The 19,521-nt window shown below is 42.0% G+C and overlaps 1 protein-coding gene and 1 long non-coding RNA gene across 2 annotated transcripts; one reads left to right on the top strand and one right to left on the bottom strand.

The window, feature by feature from the left end:
• Positions 1-922: 922 nt before the first annotated feature.
• Positions 923-1,761, bottom strand: DUSP21 (dual specificity phosphatase 21). The gene has a single exon (XM_029930473.1). It carries the CDS (start codon positions 1,667-1,669, stop codon positions 1,115-1,117), a length of 555 nt encoding a protein of 184 aa, XP_029786333.1. The 5' UTR covers positions 1,670-1,761; the 3' UTR covers positions 923-1,114.
• A 1,370-nt stretch (positions 1,762-3,131) lies between these two features.
• Positions 3,132-5,768, top strand: LOC115283958. The gene is made up of 3 exons (XR_003905101.1): positions 3,132-3,165; positions 3,384-3,462; positions 5,138-5,768. It is a non-coding gene; the product is annotated as an uncharacterized LOC115283958 (long non-coding RNA).
• The last annotated feature ends 13,753 nt before the right edge of the window (positions 5,769-19,521 follow it).

Here is a 19,521-nt window from a genome sequence, read left to right as displayed (position 1 = left end):
TCTCTCTGTTTCTGTCTCTGTCTCTCTGTCTCTCTCTTGGCATATACCCAGGGGGTACCTTTTCACCAAGGCTGGTGGAGGTTATCAAGGGTGGCTTGAGGCCTTGCCGTATAGTAGAGAGCTCAAAATCAAAATTGTTTCAATGGCTTTTTGGAAAACGATTTTAGGGGCACCTCCATGGTTCAGTCAGTTAGAACTCCAGACTTCGGCTCAGGGTCATGATCTTGTGGTTCATGGATTCCAGCCTCACATAGGACTCGGTGCTGACAGCTCCAAGCCTGGAGCCTGCTTTGTATTCTATGTCTCCCTCTGTCTCTGCGTCCAGCCCCCTCCACCCTCCACCACCGCCACTCCCATGTCCCCCTGTTACCCCAACCCCCACAGCCCCTCCTTCATTACCCCACTCCCCTGCCTCCCCTCTCTCCCCCACCCCCTCCCCGGCCTCCCATCTCACCCCCCCATTGTTTCCCACCCTCCCGTCCCACCCCATCCTCCTATCCGCCCATCATTCTCCATCTCTCAAAAGTAAACATTAAAAAAAAACCCTACTTTATAGGCAAATCTAATCAGGAAAACCAGAGTTGGGCCACTGTATTAAAGGTGAGGGCAGTGATGGCTTGAGGCTCCCTCAGGGCTCCCAGGGTGCACTCCAGCCAGTAACGGCCACTTACAAGCAGCCGGAGCTTACTGTGAGAAGTCCAGGCGCTGCCGTGATGTCTAACGCTCTGACTTTGGACTGGGAAGAACTGGGTGGGATCCCGGGTGGGGGGGGTGGGGGGGGAAATCCCTCCTGGGCTCTTCAGCCTAGAGCAGGGCGCAGGACACTGGTCCCTCCGACGTGGACCCCACCTTCCCATCCTCCCCTCTGGCCAGGCCGGATCAGCCATGACCCCGCCGCTGACAGGATACGAAACGCCATCACTATGTCACAATGAATGAATTTTATTCTTTAAAGCTAAACCTTACTCAGCTAAAAAGTCCAATAGCCCTTCCCTTTGGCTTGCCCTTCGAAACAGCTCCATCCAGGTTTCTGTACCAGCTAAGGTTCAAAGTTCAGGTTCAGGGTTGCCGTCGTCCGGTCAGCAGATGTCAGCGGCCAGCCCCTACGGCATCATCACTCGGACCCCTTCTGGTAGATGTCAGGGATCAGGCCCACGCGGGAGTTGACCATGCGCACTGTGTTCTTGCTGAACAGCTTGAACTCGTAGTGGATGAGCTGCTCCCAGAAGCCGTTGTTGGGACGTATGATGGGGCGGCACGACTTGGTCCAGGTGTGGGCGTCCAGCAGCGACATGGAGTGGTACTTCATCAAGTAGGCCAGGCAGAGCGTCACCGAGCGGCTCACCCCCGCGGCGCAGTGCAGCAGCGTGCGGCCCTGCTTCATCTCCACGTTGTGGATGTGATCTGCGATCGGGTCGAAGAAATCGTAGAGGCGCGAGTTTGGAGAGTCGGTCACCGGCACCTGCACGTAGTGGACGTTCTCAAAAAGGATGTTGACCACCTCCGCCGAGACGTTGATGACCGTGGTGATGTTGTTGCTGGACAGAAGGCTCTTGTTGTTGGCAGCCGCAGCGTTGCTGACAAATAGGCAGCTGGTGATCTGCGACAGGCCCTGGACTGTGGGCTGCTGGGCCGCCAGAGCCGGGAGTGGAGCTGGAGATGCTGTCATCGCGGCGGCGGACAGCGCACTCTCTCCGGGAGCTTCAGGGCACCGAACTCTGGTGTGGTCACGAAGCAGCAGCGGTGGCTGAGAGGTCTGAGGCGAGGGTCTGGGGTACAGAAGACCAGTCCCTGGTCACCACCCCCTCCCCGCCCCCTGAGACGTCACAATCCTGCCGCCCCGCCCACCAGTTTCCACGGCAATGGCAACTTGGCCACCCAGCTAGGTCTTCAGAGAAACCCCAGATCTCTTTTTTATCTCTCTTCATAGGCCTTCCCTCCCTAAGCCCCAATTCTTATCTGCTGGGCGTTTTACAATGTCCTAGGACGACATATCCAGTATACGCTTCAGTTATCGGTTCACACGGAACACAGTTGTCCGTGAATGCTTCTATTTTATTAGCCGGGAAGAACAGGGCTGAGACTTTCTAGACAAAGTAGCAATAGCATAGTTTTAAGCTGGGGATCAGCATTCGGCTCATGCGATATGCTAATCTCTGTAAAACTGTAGCGAAATACGGGTTTGGCTTGGTGAGCTACCCTGATACTTCTTGGTCGACTGTAGCCATAGAATTCTGTCACTACATGTAGAGGGATGAATGGTCAAGGGAATAATAACCTCAGAAGACAATCAGATTACTTTGCATTACTTCAATTGGCAGTCTCCACAAATCTATCTAGAAGAAAACAGAACACAAATATTAAGTAAATATGAAAACTGTTTATTGGAAAGATCTCCATTAAGCTAAAATGATTGGAGGCGGTTTCGCCTAGCATTTAAGAATCATAGAGGCCCCTGGGTGGCTCAGTTGGTTAAGCAATAAGACTCTTGATCTCAGCTCCAGTTATGATCTCACAGTTCACGAGTTCAAGCCCCACATCAGGCTCTGGGCTGACAGTGCAGAATCTGCTTGGTATTCTGTCTCCCTCTCTCTTTGCTGCTCCCCTGCTTGCTCTCAATCTTTCTCTCTAAATTAAATAAAAATAAACTTAAAAAAAGAAGATATAGAATCATAGGTTGTACATCTATGGAATGATGTGGAACTGCTAAAGAGTATTTATTACAGCCTAGTTATTTCATAAGTGTATGTTTCCTAAATTTTAAAAGTGTAGTAAAATTAACCAAAATAATTTCATATATTATTCTCAAAGACAAGCATGACTCATATTTAAATAATTTTTTTAGTGTTTGTTTATTTTTGAGAGAGAGGGAGAGAGAGTGTGTTAGTGGGAAAAGGGCAGAGAGAGAAGGAGACACAGAATCAGAAGCAGGCTCCAGGCTCTGAGATGTCAGCACAGAGACTGATGCGGGGCTTGAACCCACAAACCATGAGATCATGACCTGAGCTGAAGTCAGACACTCAACCGACTGAGCTATCCAGGTGCCCCAAGCACAACTCATATTAAATAGATTCATTTCTTTATTCTTTCAGCTAATATTCTGTGATGCTGTTTTGAATCAGGGATGTTGGATGCCTTGAAGCTCTACTACATGGCTTTTCCTAGGTGGGTGAGGAGTTGATATTTCCTCTTCCTGAGTTTGGAAATGGGTCACTTTCAAACTTTCACTTACCTCTAGTTTTTCTTCGTATTATTTTTTAAGATTTTATTTTTAAGTAATCTCTATACCCAATGTGGGGTTTGAACTCACAACCCCAAGATCAAGAGTTGCACACTCCACTGACTGAGCCAGCCAAGGGCCCTCACTTTTCCTTATTATGTAGGGAAGAAGATATATAAGGGGCTTCCCAAGGACAACCCACTTTCTACCACTGGGAAAAGACCCTGGACATCAAGAACTAGGTAACGTTTCGATGTCTCAATTCAGAGTCAAGGCCCATTGCAATCTGATCTAAGCCTGCCTTTCAAGTCTCATTTACTTGCCAATTTTTAAATTAATTAATTAATTAATTAACAGAGAGCATGAACAAGACAGAGGTGCAGAGGGAGAGAGAGAGAAAGAATCTATTTTTATTTATTTAAAAAATTTTTTAAGTTTATTCATTTATTTTGAGAGAGAGAGTGGGCATACAAACATGCGGGGGAGGAGCAGAGAGAAAGAATCCTAAACAGGCTGCTTGCTGTGGGCACAGAGCCTAATGTGGCACTCAAACTCACAAACTGCAAGATCATGACCTGAGCAGAGATCAAGAGTCTGACCCTTAAGTGACTGTGCCACCCAGGGGCCCTGAGAATCTTTTTGTTTTTAGATTTTTATTTTTGAGCATACACGGGCGGGGGAGGGTGCGCAGAGAGAGGGACAGAGGATCCGCAGCAGGTTCCATCCTGACAGCAGAGAACCCAATTTGGGGTGGAACTCATGAACCGTGAGATCATGACTTGAGCTGAAATCACGAGTCCGATGCTTAACCGAATGAGCCATCCCAGTGCCCCTGTTCATCAAATTTTTATTAAGAATGTATCACGTGCCAGACATTTTCACCCATACAATCTTTCAGTTCTGACCAAACAAATCCAGTGTTCCTGGTAAATACAAAATATACATTCCTGCTACCTGACCTTCGCTCATGCCATTCCTCTCTCTTGAGAAACCTTTCCTCCTGTCTGCTTATCGAATCCTATCCAGGTACAGTTCTAGCATTGCGTAGATTCAACCACACACACAGGCCCGGATATCAAAGAGCTTATAATTTGGTCAGAGAGACAGATAATCATAAAAGAGTCCAGAAGAGGGGCGCCTGGGTGGCTCAGTCGGTTAAGTTTCTGACTTCAGCTCAGGTCATGGTCTCATGGTTCGTGGGTTTGAGCCCCACATCGGGCTCTGTGCTGACAGCTCAGAGCCTGGAGCCTGCTTCTGATTCTGTGTCTCCCTCTCTCTCTCTGCCCCTCCTCACTCATGCTCTGTCTCTCTCTGTCTCAAAAATAAATAAAATATTAAAAAAAAAAAAAAGAGCCCAGAAGAGAGGGTGATTCATTGTTTTCTGTGTGCGTGCTTGGGGACGGGGGGCTGTAGGGAGAATGTCATGAAAGGGTTCACAGAAAACATGATCTGGAACAAAGCTTTTTGTTCATTTGTTTGTGTTTTAAATTATTTATTGCTTATTCTGTCCAAGTTTTTGTCTTGAAAAATTTCAAACCTACAGAAAAGCTGCAAGAAAAGAACAAAGAAGAGCCATTTACCCTTCACCTATAATCGCTCTATTGTTCAGATTTCACTATACAAGCACACATATTTGTTTCCTTGTTTCTTTTTGCTGAACCCATGGGTTGTTAACTGCAGATATAGCAACACTTTAGCTGTTCAACGTTCAGCACAGCACGTACAGTACGTATCCCCTAAGAGCAAGTACAAGGACCAGGACCCAGGACCGTACTCAGGAAAGTTAACATTGACCTAACATTATTATCTCATATATAATCTGTATGCAAAATTCACCAATCCTCCCAATAAGCTTATTTTGAACATTTCACATGTGCACATTAACGTTTGTAATGGTTTTTTCCCCCTTTCATCCAGGATGGAATCAAGGATCACACATTGGATTCAGTTCTCATGCCTCTTCAGCATCTTTTCATTTGATACAGTTCCTGAGCCTTTGGTCTGGCCTTTCCTGACACTGACATTGTTAAAGAGACCAGGGCAGTTTTGCAGAACATCTTTCAGTTTCTTCAGGGTGCAACTCAGGTGAAATGCTTTTGCCAAGAATGCTACCGGAATGTGTCATTCTCAGTACATCCCAGTGGGCACATAGGATATCTGTTTGTCCCATCAATAATGATGATAATGACCATCAGGCTAAGGTGACATTAGCTAGCTTTCTATGTTGTTTGAAGGTAACGTTTACTCTTTGTAATCAATAAGGAATATATGTTGGAGGAAGTCATCAAGAGGACATGACTGCTGGTTGGACTGGGCCATCAGAAACTCCTCATCTCTTTCCCTGGCTTTGGAATCCTTGGAATGTGCACTCCACTTGCCTTCCCTGCATTAGAAGTTGCCCCAAGGACAGTATATATGGCTGTACTCAATTAAGGCCTTTATCTAAACGTTTAACATTCTGGCAGGGGCTGGGGGGATCTACTCATCTTGTCACTGCCCTAGATAAACTTTGTAAGTTTCCTCGTTTATTAAAACTGCCACCTACAAATCTGGAGTGGTTTGTCTCTTTTTTGATCCGTCCTTGCCCTGCGTATATGGGGACTAGTTTGCAAACCAACAAGTGGTACTTGGAGTTCGTGAGAATATCTTTGGAATAGACTTGGAAGGATGAATATGAGTTTTCCAGGCAGACAAGAAGGGGGTGGGGAACTCAAGGGCCTTAAAGCAGTAGTGGGAGTTGGCCTCCCTGAGGTCTCAACACGGAGAGTTGTTCTGTGTGTGTGTGTGTGTGTGTGTGTGTGTGTGTGCGCGCGCGGGCGCTTATTGTTTATTTATTTTTGAGATAGAGCATCAACGTACATGGGCAGAAAAGGGGGGGAGGGCAGAGAGATGGAGACAGAACCCCAAGCAGGCTCCATGCAGACAGCAGAGAGACTCATGCAGGGCTCAAGCTCACGAACTATGAGATCATGACCTGAGCTGAAATTGGGCACTTAGCCCACTGAACCACCCAGGTGCCCCAAGAGTTGTTCTATGTTAATTCCATTTCCAAGTGTGGCTGAGTCTGTCTCACCACTGTCCATAGCCAGCAGCCCGGGAGCTCCTCAGTACTTGTTGCTGAGCTCTGTCTGGCCCTTGGTTTCTGGATGGTAACGGGATATGATGGATATGAATATGGAAGTCTTTAACACCCTCCAGTCCAGAAGACAGGTAATATAAGAGAATGATTGTGACTTATTTGCTAGGTGAAAAAACAATCTGTTTTATGGAAAAGTAGATAGTTTTCATCAAGGTGTAATATATACACATGTGTATTCATCAAAGATAGGTATCATATGTATACTAAATACCAATTATGAATTCTATTTGTGGAAATACTAGATATCTAAGCAAGTCCTGAGTACCGAGTAAGAATTCAAAAAATATCAGATATTCCTTAGTGTTATATTTGAATGGGGGGATTATTCCTCCCTAGTTTGTCTATATTCTTCAAGATTTTAAATATAATTTGCGTTCTTTTTATAATTAGAAAAAAAAGAATCAAAATATAGGTAAACATCGTCATCAACAGATATCTCTATTTGTGGCCTACAAAATTCACAGAGATGAAAAACTGCTAATAGTTGGCAATGACAAGATTCAGAGAAATGGGTGCCCTCTTACACTGCTGGGGTTGGAGATGGGGGAGAGTGACACTGGCCAAACCCCGTGGTGGTGAAGACGTAGAACAGTGAAAACTCTCACCCCACCCTGGCGGCAGGAAAGGTGATATGACCACTTTGGAGACCAATTTGGCAACATCCAGCAGAGCTAAAGATGCACATACCCTGTGCCCCAGCCATTCCATCCCAGCTAGAAACTTCTGCTCATGGACACCAGAAGATATTTACAAGAATATTTATTACAGAGCGCCTGGCTGGCTCAGTAGATAGAACATGTGACTCCTGATCTGAGTTCGAGCCCCACGTTGGGCATGGAGCCTACTTAAAAAAATAGAAAAGAAGAAGATGAATATTTATTGCAATTTGCCTATAATAGCATAAACACAGAGACAATATGTCTATCAGGAAAACGAAAATCTGATCGCATGGCATATAAGAAACACCGTACAAACAGCCATAAGAACAAATGAATTAGAGTGACATGTGTAAACCTGGATAAGCCTCAAAAGTAGAACGTTGTGCCAAAAAAGCAAGTTGCAGGAGAAAATGTGGGATATGGAGCTTAAAACAAGTAGAATGAAGGACCCATGTGCTGGTAATGTGTGAATATACCTATACACACATACGCTTAGGCCTACACACACACACACACACACATGTACATATATATATGTAGAAGTGCAAAATATATATAAATAAAAGTGAAAAATCTACATCAGACTCAGAAACACTAAATTGAGGGTAATGATTCCTTCAGGGAAAGAAAGGGATCTGGGAGGGCCAGATAAGGCATTTCAATATGTCTTAATATTTTATTTTGTTAAGAAAAGAGATCTGAAGCAAATATGGCAAAATGTTTAAGTCTGACAAACTGGATTTTGGGTACATAGGCATTTATCATCATATTCAGCAGGCTTTAGAATTGCCTGCAATATTTCATAATAAAAATGAATGGGGGAAAGTGCACATGTGCTTTGAACTAGCAATTTCCCTGCCAGTAATTTATTTATTTATTCTAAGGAAACCCTCACCAATGTGTGAAGAGATTTACCTACCAATATATTTATTGTAAGAATTACCTACAATATAAAACCTGGAGCAGACCTAATCTAGCAATAAGGATTTGTTTAACTAGATTAGGAAGCTTCCATAAAGTAAAATATAATTCAGCTATTAAAATGACAACCTAGAAGAATATTTATTGACATGGAGAAATTTCATACTATCTCTTTAATAAAAAAATACTATAAAACAGTGTGATCTCAATTTATAAAACAAAGTAATACCTATTTATCTATGTAGGTAAATTCATGAATAGAGAAAAGCAAAGAAAGATAGACCCAAAATTGTCCACGGTGATTACCTCTGAGCAATGTTACCACAGATGCTTTTTATTTTCTGGATTTCCCCAAGACTTATATAATAAATATGTAATAGTTTTATAATTAGAAAAAACTATATATTTATTTCTTAAATTTGTTTTTATTTTTTTTAAATTTACATCAAAGTTAATTAGCATATAGTGCAACAATGATTTCAAGAGTAGGTTCCTGAATGCCCCTTCCCCATTTAGCCCATCCCCCCACAACCCCTCCAGTAACCCTGTTTGTTCTCCATATTTAAGAGTCTCATGTTTTTGTCCCTCTCCTTGTTTTTATATTATTTTTGCTTCCCTTCCCTTATGTTCATCTGTTTTGTATCTTAAGGTCCTCATATGAGTGAAGTCATATGATATTTGTCTTTTTTTTAATGTTTTTATTTATTTTTGAGGGAGAGAGACAAAGCATGAGTGGGGGAGGGGCAGAGAGAGAGAGAGAGAGAGAGACACAGACTCTGAAGCAGGCTCCAGGCTCTGAGCTGTCAGCACAGAGCTCGACGTGGGGCTCGAACTCACAAACTGTGAGATCATGACCTGATCTGAAAGTTGGATACTCAACCGACTGAGTTACCCAGGGGCCCCAGAAAATCTATATACTTAAAAAAGAGACAAATGAAATGGTTTTTGTAAGTGATAATATGGGATGGGACAAAAAGCAGCAGCTGCAGATTGAAGAAGAGACAAAATGAAGAGTGACTTAGAAGGCATAATTGACAGGATTTTTTAATAGATTAAGAAGGGAAGGAGAAAGGCACTCAGGTGGCTCAGTCGGTTGAGTCTGACTCTTCATTTCAGATCAGGTCATGATCCCAGGGTGGTGGGATGGAGCCCTGGTCGGGCTCTGCCCTGAACATGGAGCCTGCTTAAGATTCTCTCTCTCTCTCTCTCTCTCTCTCTCTCTCTCTCTCTCTGTGCTCCTCTCCCCTGCTCACTCTCTCTCTCTCTCTCAAATAAAAGAAAATAATTAAAAATTAAAAGAAAGAAGGGAGGGAGAAAGGAGCAGCATGATGACGATGTGCTGCTTTATGACTTGGGCAACCGAGCAGGTAAAGATACCATTCCCTGGGAGTGCCTGGGTGGCTCAGTCGCTTAAGCGTCCGGCTTCAGCTCAGGTCATGATCACATGGTTTGTAGGTCCGAGCCCCATGTCGGGCTCTGTGCTGACAGCTAGCTCAGAGACTGGGACCTGCTTCAGATTCTGTGTCTCTCTCTCTCTCTCTGGCCCTCCCCTGCTCGTGCTCTCTCTCTCTATCTCTAAAAAATAAATAAAAAAGCATTTAAAAACAATTTTAAAAAAAGATACCATTCCCTGAAACAAGAAATGCACGAGGAAGATCAGATTTCTGCCCGAATGCTGAGTGAGGAATACATTTTGGGCCAGGATGAGATTGAGAGGCCCCAGGACTTTGTAGCAGAAGAGTGTGGGGCTCCTATCCTGCCTCCATTCCCTCCTGTCCATGTCTCAACAGGACCCCTGATGTTCAGGGCTCTCCACAGAACCGTATACCTCATATGCTGCCATTCTCAGTTTCTGGAGTGGCAAGGTGAATGGGTTCTGAGAATTCTAAACCATTCCTCTTGCCAGGGACAGGTTTAGTTACGGGCAATTTACCAAACTCCGGCATATGATGTGCGAGGGAAGTCAACGGGGGGGGGGGGGGGGGTTCTGGGAAAGCTTTCCTGGCTCCCAAGAAGGAAACAGTCGTACTAACAATCCCCCTTTTCTTCCTCAGAAGAGTCATTTCTGGCTGTCATACTCAGATCTTGGCAGTCATCTTGCAGGCATGGAGGAGGGGGGCAACCCGAGGACAAAGCCAACATTCTGAAGATGGCAGAGTGGTGAAGTGGAAAGAACTAGGGTCCTTGATGGGGCTGTCAGGATTCTGTATCAACCCACCTACCTCCAGACTTCTTGTTATGCAGGATAATAAACTTTCTTATTGTGTACGTATTTTGAGTCAGGATTCTCTGTCACTCCCAGCATTCATGTGAAGTAATATAGTTACTCCCGTGGAGATTCCCATTGCTAAAACAAAGGCTTTTGAAAAGAAGACTTGCCTGAGGCAAGAAGTAGCAGAGTTTTAGATCTTACTGAAAACCTGAGGCAAGTTGATTCAAATTGTCTTGAGATTGTAAACACAGTATAAAATATTATATGTGTTATATTTTATCTATATAAGTACATGCTTCTTTTATTTGAAATAAATAATAATATAGAAGTGTCTAGAATAAAAAGTAAAACTCCCACTTTCACTCACCCACCAACCCTATTCCTTCCTTTACTCAGAGGTAACTGCTGAAACAAAGATGAGATTCCTTTCACGTTTTTTATCATTTATGCATGTGCACATGTACACACCTGAAATTGCTCTGGTACCACAAAAAGATAAGGCAGTCATCTTCCAGAAGACACGACGTAATATGTCAGTGGGCCTGGGGGAATGCTGGGCAAGAAAGACAGACATATGGGTTATGATGGTATGTTCAGAAAAAAACAGAAATTCTTCAAGTCAGAAATCTCCCCGGTAGACTTCAATTTTCAGGCATCGATTTCTGAGAGAGATGCTTCTCCTGTGGGCAATTCAAAGCATCACGCTCCAGCTAGAGTTGTTTGGGCGCACCCTCCAGGATTCTCGATTTCTTTTGTAAGGACGCAGGTTTGAGACAGTAGAAGGGCACACATTGCCCAAGGCAAGAGGGACCACCCTTGTGATTCCCTTAACATTCCTAAGGGCAGGCCTAAGGCTAGTTACACCCTACGTGAGGGTCCTGGGTCCTGGGTCTACTCTGAATGGTTAACACTCTAAATGTTGTAATTGGATAAACCTGTCATTAATAATTGGATTCCTGTAACTCCCCCTTCCCAAACTCATAAAAGCCCTGCCCCACCTTTGTTCAGGGCTCTCAGCATGGATCCACCACGCCCGGTAAAGTCTGTGAGCCCGAGTTTAGGCCCCGGCGAGCCTAAACCCGTAATAAAGCCCTTTGCTTTTGCATGCGTGACTCGGTCTCCCGGGCGGTCTCTGGGTTTTGGGGACGATAAAGAAATCTTGGGTATTACACTTTGTTTATTTTTTTAATTTTTTGTTAATGTTTATTTTATTTTTGAGACAGAGAGAGACAGAGCACGAACAGGGGAGGGGCAGAGAGAGGGAGACACAGAATCGGAAACAGACACCAGGCTCTGAGCCATCAGCACAAGAACCCATTGCAGAGCCTGAATCCACAAATCACAAGATCATGGCCTGAGCCGAGGTCAGACATTCAACCAACTGAGCCACCCAGGTGCCCCAAGATTTCTTTGTTTAATGATGAGTAATAGTGAGTAATCCTGGGGAAATTAAGGACTACCATATTTATATAATTACACTCTACATATTAGCCTGTGATTTTTTTTCTTCACTTGGCAATATATCTTACAGAGCTTTTCATGTTGATCTCATTCTTTGTAAGGCCTGTGTTGGTATTCCACAGTAGGGATGTTCATATATTATTTAACCATTGAATGATTTGAGATGTGTAGGGATGCAGAATATGTCAACTTCAAATATGCCACTTTGGTACATCTGTTGTGTAGGAAAGGAAAATTTTTCCTTCTCTCCTTGAAAGTTTTCCATCTGCCTTAAGAATTGAATTGACATGAGACAGATTAACAGGAGAAAACCCCCCAAGGTTTTATTACATGTGCATGGAGGCCCAATAATGCAATTCGGGCCTAAAGAAATGACCAAGGCAGGCAGTTTTCATTTCTTTTAGACAAAGAGACAATAAATCTGTGAGGAACACAAAATCTGTGACAACACAAAAAAGCCCTGGACCTTTGGGAACGTCAGTGAACAAGGGAAACAAGGAATTCTAAACAAGATTAGGGCTTTGGTAGCAAATTAGGAAAAGCTAACAAGGGTTGCTTACGCAACCTTCTCGCAACCTTCTCGGCTCTAAATTTCTTATCTCCGGTGATAAGGATTCTTCTACCTCCCTCCTAGGAGGGTGTTTTTCTCATGGGACATTCATTCCTCGCTTTCTGGAGACAAGGCAGGAGGGTGGGAGGGTACAGAGTGTTCTTTTTGCATTGGGTGTTTCTTTTTTTTTTTTTTTAACACTTATTTATTTTTGAGAGACAAAGCACAAGTGGGGGAGGGGCAGAGAGAGAGAGAGACACCAAATCTGAAGCAGGCTTCAGCCTCTGAGCTGTCAGCACAGAGCCGGAGGACACAGGACTCGGACCCATGAACTGTGAGATCGTGACCTGAGTGAAGCCAACTGCTTAACCGACTGAGTCATCCAGGCGCCTCTGCATTGGGTGTTTCTTAAGCACATTTTATTTATGATAATCAATATGCCAAAGTGGTACATTCTGGGGCGGCCTACCCTTGGCCCCTATAGTCATTTTGAATTAAAGGTACTTAAGAAACAGCTAGTGCAAGAACATTCTAACCCTCCTCTGTCCCCTGAAAGCAGGAGATAAATCTCCATGTGAAAGGTACCCTTCCTGTACCAAGAAGGTAGAAGACATCCTTATCACTGGAGACAGGAAATTTAGGGCCAAGAAGGCTGAACAAACAAATCTTGTTCTCCTTTACTATTTCACTAGTCCAAACCCCTTTGTCTTATTAATTCTTCACAAATTCATTGTTTCTTTATCTAAGAGGTATAAAAGCTTCCTGCTTTGGTCACTTCTTTAAGTCTTATATCTTTGTAGGCTTCTGTACATACATATGTAATTAAATTTGTTTTCTCTTGCTACTCTGCCTTTTTGTTATAGAGGGATCTCTAGAAGGGTAGAAGGAAAATTATTTTTCCTCCCCTATGAATATTTCCAATTGTTTTCTATTACCGGCTACGGTGCAATGAAAATCCTTGTACAGGGGCGCCTGGGTGGCTCAGTCAGTTAAGCCTCTGACTTCAGTTCTGAGCATGATCCCGCAGTCTGTGGGTTCGAGCCCTACATGAGGCTCTGTGCTGACAGCTCAGAACCTGGAGCCTGCTTTGGATTCTGTGTCTCCCTCTTTCTCTCTCTCTCCGCCCTTCCCTTGCTTGTGCTCTCTCTTTCTCTCTCAGAAATAAACAAACAAAATCCCTGTACCTATATTTTTCTTTTTTTACAATTCAGTATGATAAATTCCTAGATGTAAAATTGCTGGGCAAATGATATGTACGCTTTATATTTTAATTATCACTGGCAAATTGTCCACCAAAAAGTCTACATCAATTTGCACCCTACCAGGATGTATGTGAGATACACATTTTCTAATCCTGTATATCAATCTTTTTCATTTTCACTAATTTAATAGAGAAAAAAGGACACCTTGCTGTTCTTTTAATGTTTATTTCATTGGTTATTACCAAATTGTAGTATCGATTTTATATATGCCCTGATCATGTATATATATCTTTATTTCTGAATTATTCATTAATATCCTTCATCAATTTTTTCCTACTCTTTGATTAACAACCTACAAGAACTCTTAAAATAGTAAGGCTTTTAATCCTTTGTCTATTGTATACGTTAAACATATATTTTCTTCTAATCTGTTGTCCTTGTGTTTTTTAAATTTTGTTTATTTGTATTGTTTGCCATATGTACATTTTAAATTTTTATGTTGTTTAATCCGTAAAAAAATTTTTTTTGAAGCTTCTGGGTTTTTGTATTCCTTAGGAAGACTTCCCAAGAACACTAAGATTTAAGCAAATGTCCTCCTTTATTTACTTCCAATATGTCACCATTTTGTTGTTTATATTTAGATTTTTTTAAATAAAAAAATTTTATTAGGAAAATTTCAAGCTTCCCTTGATATTGTGATTTATATTAAGAAAGATGTATTTGGTCTTTATCCCTGTTTCTGGCACAGAGCTCTTAAAACCCCTGGGATTCCCTAAACAATAAGAGTAATAAAGTGAAATGGGTATCTTCTGTTATTCATATAATAAGCCCCTTTCAAGCACACCTGGGGTTCTGATAATAAGGTGACTTTTGGAAAGCCCCTAGTTAAACTGAGGAGCATTGTTTGCCAAGGGCACCAATCTTGTGAATAGAAGGTTGGAATTTTCGGGGTACCTGGGTTGCTCAGTCGGTTGAGCACCTGACTCTTGATTTCAGCTCAGGTCATGATCTCACGGTTTGTGAGACCAAGCCCCATGTTGGACTCTGAGCTGTCAGTAAAAAACCTGCTTGGGATTCTCTTGCTCACTTTCTCTGCCTTTCTCTTTCTCACAAAATCAATACATAAACATTAAAAAAAAAAGTTGGAATTTTCAGCTTCCCCCACCTTCCCACTCCCACCCCCTTTGGGAAAGAAGAGGGATTGGAGGTTGAAAAACCTGCCAACGGCCAATGATTTAATCAACATTGCCTACATAATGAAGCCTTCATAAAACCCTAAAAGGACAAGGTTGGAAGAACACAGGCCACCACAGGAACTTGTGATTTTAAAATTCTCCCTTTAGTTTCTCCCACTGATCCCATTTTTCTCCTTAGAGATAACTATTGATAGGAAGATAAGTTTCCTTTCAGATTTTTTATTGGACATTTACAAACACACAGACTTTTACCAAAATTGGAAGGAATACTTAAGATGGTCTAAGGTAAAACTCATAAACTGCCATCTTGAATTGGTTTGTGAGTGTGTGTGTGTGTGTGTGTGTGTGTGTGTGTATCCATAAGCAATCTACCCTTTGGTTTTGTGTATTTTTTATCATTTTTTACTTTTTTATTTAGAACTGTGGTAAAATATACCTAAGAAATCTCACTTTTCTTTTGTTGGAGAGAGAGCCCACACACACAGGAGCATGCATGGGCAGGAGAGGGGCACAGGGAAAGAGAGAGAATCTTAAGTAGGCTCCACACTCAGTACAGAACCTGACATGGGGTTCCGTCCCACACCCGTGACATCATGACCTGAGGTGAAATCAAAAGTTGGATGCTTAATGGCTGAGCCACCCAGGCACCCTGAAACCTCACTATTTTAACCATTTTTAAGTATACAATTCAGTAGCATTAAGTACAGTCACATTATTGGCCAGCCATCAGTAGTATCCCTCTCCACAACTCTTTAGTCTTCCCACACTGAAACTGTGTACCCATTACACAATACCTCCATATTACCCCTCCCCCAGCCCCATGCAACCACAGCTCTACTTTCTGTCTCTCTGAATTTGCCTATTCTAGGTACCTCATGTAAGTGGAATCATGTTTGTCTTTTGATGGCTGGCTTATTTCACTCAGCATAACGTCCTCAATGTTTATCTGCCACAGCATATATTAGAACTTCATTCGTTTTTATTTTTATTATTTTTTTAAGATTTGATTTTTAAGAGATTACTCTTTATTTTTTAAATGTTTTATTTTTTAATTACTCTTCTTTATTTTTTAATTAAAAAACAATTTTTTAATGTTTTATTTATTTTTGAGACAGAGGGAGACAGAGCATGAGCGGGGAGGGGCAGAGAGAGGGAGACACAGAATCAGAAGCAGGCTCCAGGCTCTGAGCTGTCAGCACAGAGCCCGATGCGGGGCTCGAACCCATGAACGTGAGATCATGACCTGAGCTGAAGTCAGATGCTTAACTGGCTGAGCCACCCAGGTGCCCCAAGATTTAATTTTTAAGTGATCTTTATAGCCAAGGCGGGACTCGAACTCACAACCCTGAGATCAAGAGCTGCATGCTCTACTGACTGAGCCAGCCAGGTGGCTCAATTTCATTCATTTTTAAAGCTGAGTAATACTCTTTTTATGTATATCATACATTTTGTTCATCTACTCATTTCTTGATAGGCACTTATATTGTTACCATCTTTTGGTTATTGTGAATAATGTTGCTATGAATATTGATGTGCAAGTATTCATTTGTGTCCCTCTTTGAGTATATATCCAAAAGTAGAATTGGTGAGCTGTATGGCAATTCTATGTTTAATTTTTAAGAAATCACCACACTGTTTTTTTAAAGTTTTTTTTAATGTTTATTTATTTTTGAGAGAGAGAGAGAGAGACAGAGTGTGAGAGACAGAGACAGGGACGGGGGCAGAGAGAGAGGGAGACACAGAATCTGAAGCAGGCTCCAGGCTCTGAGCTGTCAGCACAGAGCCCCATGAGGGGCTCAAACCCACGAACCATGAGATCATGACCTGAGCCGAAGTCAGACGCTTAACCCGCTGAGCCACCCAGGCGACCCCACCACACTGGTTTTGTGTAAATTTTTTTTAAGTTTTTAAATTTATTCTGAGAGAGAATAGTGGGGGAGGGACAGGCAGAGAATTCTAAGCAGACTCTGCGCTGTCAGTGCAGAGCTCCACACAGGGCTTGATCCCATGAACTGTGAGATCATGACCTGAGCTGAAATCAAGAGTCAGATGCTTAACCGACTGAGCCACCCAGGCATCTCAGCTTTGTGTATTTTAAACATTTACATATATTTTCATTCGAATTTTGACTAAGATTATATTAATTTTATATATTAATCTGGTGGGGAACTTATGTCTTTATATAGTCACTCCTTTAGAAAACAGAACATGTTTAGGTCCTCTTTTCTGTCTTTCCACAAAGCTTATACTTTTTTTTTTCAAGTTTTATTTTATTTATTTTGAGAGAGAGAGAGAGAGAGAGAGCACAAGTGGGGAAGGGGCAGAGAGAGAATGAGAGAGAGAAAATCTCAAGTAGGCTCTGCACTGCCAGCACAGAGCCTGATGCTGGGCTCAAACTCATGAATTGTGAGATCAAGACCTGAGCTGAGACCAAGAGTCAGTTGCTCAACCAACTAAGCCACCCAGTCATCCGTATACTTTCAAAAGATTTGCAAACTTCAGGTGAATTCTAAGCATTTTGTGAGTGTTGTGGCTATTGTGAATGGTACCTCTTTTTCATACTTCCTTTCCTCCCTTCCTCCCTCTTCCTCCTTCCCCCTTCCTTCTCTCCTCCTTCCTTCGGCAAACACAAATTAGCCCTTACCTAATACACACTACTTCTGCATTGCTTATTCTGTTTTACTGACAAAAATGCTTCAACCCAGATGGCTGGAACTTTTGACCAGGGACCTTAGAAAGTATGCAGCCGAAAAAACAAAAGCCTTTTGGCCAGTGGACTCATCGGTGCTAATCAGCCAATTTGCTTGCTAATGCTGACAATGAAATATGTCCCAGACAGAAAATCGGAGAAATTCATAAGGAAATTTTCTCAATTAATTAAAAAAATTAAAATTATGATGTTGGAAATTGGAATAAAAGTTAAGACATAGGTTCATATCTTTTACATCTAAATTTTATAATGTGAAAATGATTTATTTATTCCATTCATTGGGAAGATTTCTATGTGAAGCTATTCATAATGCAATCAGAAACTGCTGCATGGCGAGATACAGTTCTCCTTCTAGTGGTACCTACATTGCAAACTCATTGAGTGAACAGGGTCTGAGGATACAAATCTTTCTTCTTCTCCCTGTAGCAGCTAACACAATGTCTTCCACTTGGTAAGTATTCATAAATAAGTGCTCAGTTTATAAAAGGAATATGATTTTCACAAGAAAAATGAGTTTCATTTTATTTATTTATTTTTTAAACAAAGTTTTTCATGTTTATTTATTATTGAGACAGAAACAGAGCACCAGTGGGAAAGGGGCAGAGAAAGAGGGAGACACAGAATCCGAAGCAGGTTCCAGGCTCTGAGCTGTCAGCACAGAGCCCAACACAGGGCACAAACCCATGAATCGTGAGATCGTGACCTGAGCCAAAGTCGGATGCTTAACTGACCGAGCCACCCAGGAGCCCCGGAAAATGAGTTTTAAAATAGACTGCTTTCTGTAGGGTTTTTGATCCAGGGTTTGGTTGAGCTATTCATACTTCCCCAGCTAGTTTTTATAAAAACATAAGTGAAACAAACAATGCCATCAATTTCCTCTTTCTTACCACTCAAATGATTTAGGTTAAAAAAAAAAAGTAAAAGCTTTGGGAAGTAGCCAAAAAATTGAAATGTGTACTTTCTTGACTCTTGGAGCTGGAGATTGATAATATTGAAGGAGAACATTTCAGTTTCTGTCCAAAACGTGTAATCATTAAGCATATAATGACTTTGAAAAACATAGTTAACAAAGTATTTTATCTATACGGGCATATTCTCCTAGTCCATGTGAACCACGAGAATGACACAGCTCTGTCACTAGGTAACTGTGTGACCTTGAGCAGATTCTTAAAAGAGCTTAGCCTTGTTTTTCTCATCTGTAACACTGAAGCATCTCTAGGGTTTCATGCAGCTGTAATTAAAACCAATGAAATGTTTTATGGTAAAATCAGATATCAAATCTTGACAAACAGGCTGAGCCCTAGGGCCTGAGAGATTTCCTTCATTCCTTCCATCTCTCTTATTTTCCTATCAAATATATGCCTGTAGCTTAAATTGTCAACTAGTTCCATAAAGCTTTCTTATGAAAAGCCAGTTTTACCTTTCACACTGTTATTTTGATACTTAACCTCCCTCTCTCTAGATCAGTGCCATCCAATACAAATATAATGCAAGCCGCATACACAATTTACAATTTTCTATTATTATTTATTTTATATTAGAGAGAGAGCACAAGGGGAGAAGGAGCAGAGGGGGAGGGAGAGAGAGAGGGAGAGAATCTTAAGCATGCTCCATGCTCAGCACAAAGCTCAACACAGGGCTCGATCCCACCACCTGGAATCACGACCTGAGCCAAAATCAAGAATCAGATCTTCCAACCAAATGTCCATCGATGGATAAACGGATTAAAAAGATATGGTATATATATATATATATACAATGGAGTATTACTTGGCAATCAAAAGGAATGAAATCTTGCCATTTGCAACTATGTGGATGGAACTAGAGGGTCTTATGCTAAGCAAAACTAGTCAGTCAGAGAAAGACAAATTTCATGTGACTTCACTCACATGAGGACTTTAAGGTACAGAACAGATGAACATAAGGGAAGGGAAGTAAAAATAATATAAAAGCAGGGAGTGGACAAAACATAAGAGACAAATATGGAGAACAAACAGAGGGTTGCTGGAGGGAAGATGGGGGATGGGCTAAATGGGGAAGGGGCATTCAGGAATCTACTCTTGAAATCATTGTTGCACTATATGCTAATTAACTTGGATGTAAATTTAAAATAATAAATAAATAAATAAAAGAAAAAAAGAATCAGTCACTCAACCGAGCCACCCAAGCGCCTCCTAAAATTTTCTGATAGCCAGATTAAAAAAAGTAAAAGAAAAATGCAAATAATTTTAATAATAAATTTTATTTAACT

This window comes from Suricata suricatta, chromosome X (assembly GCF_006229205.1).
Source record: "Suricata suricatta isolate VVHF042 chromosome X, meerkat_22Aug2017_6uvM2_HiC, whole genome shotgun sequence".
Taxonomy (NCBI): domain Eukaryota; kingdom Metazoa; phylum Chordata; class Mammalia; order Carnivora; family Herpestidae; genus Suricata; species Suricata suricatta.
This window is presented reverse-complemented; position numbering and strand designations above follow the sequence as displayed.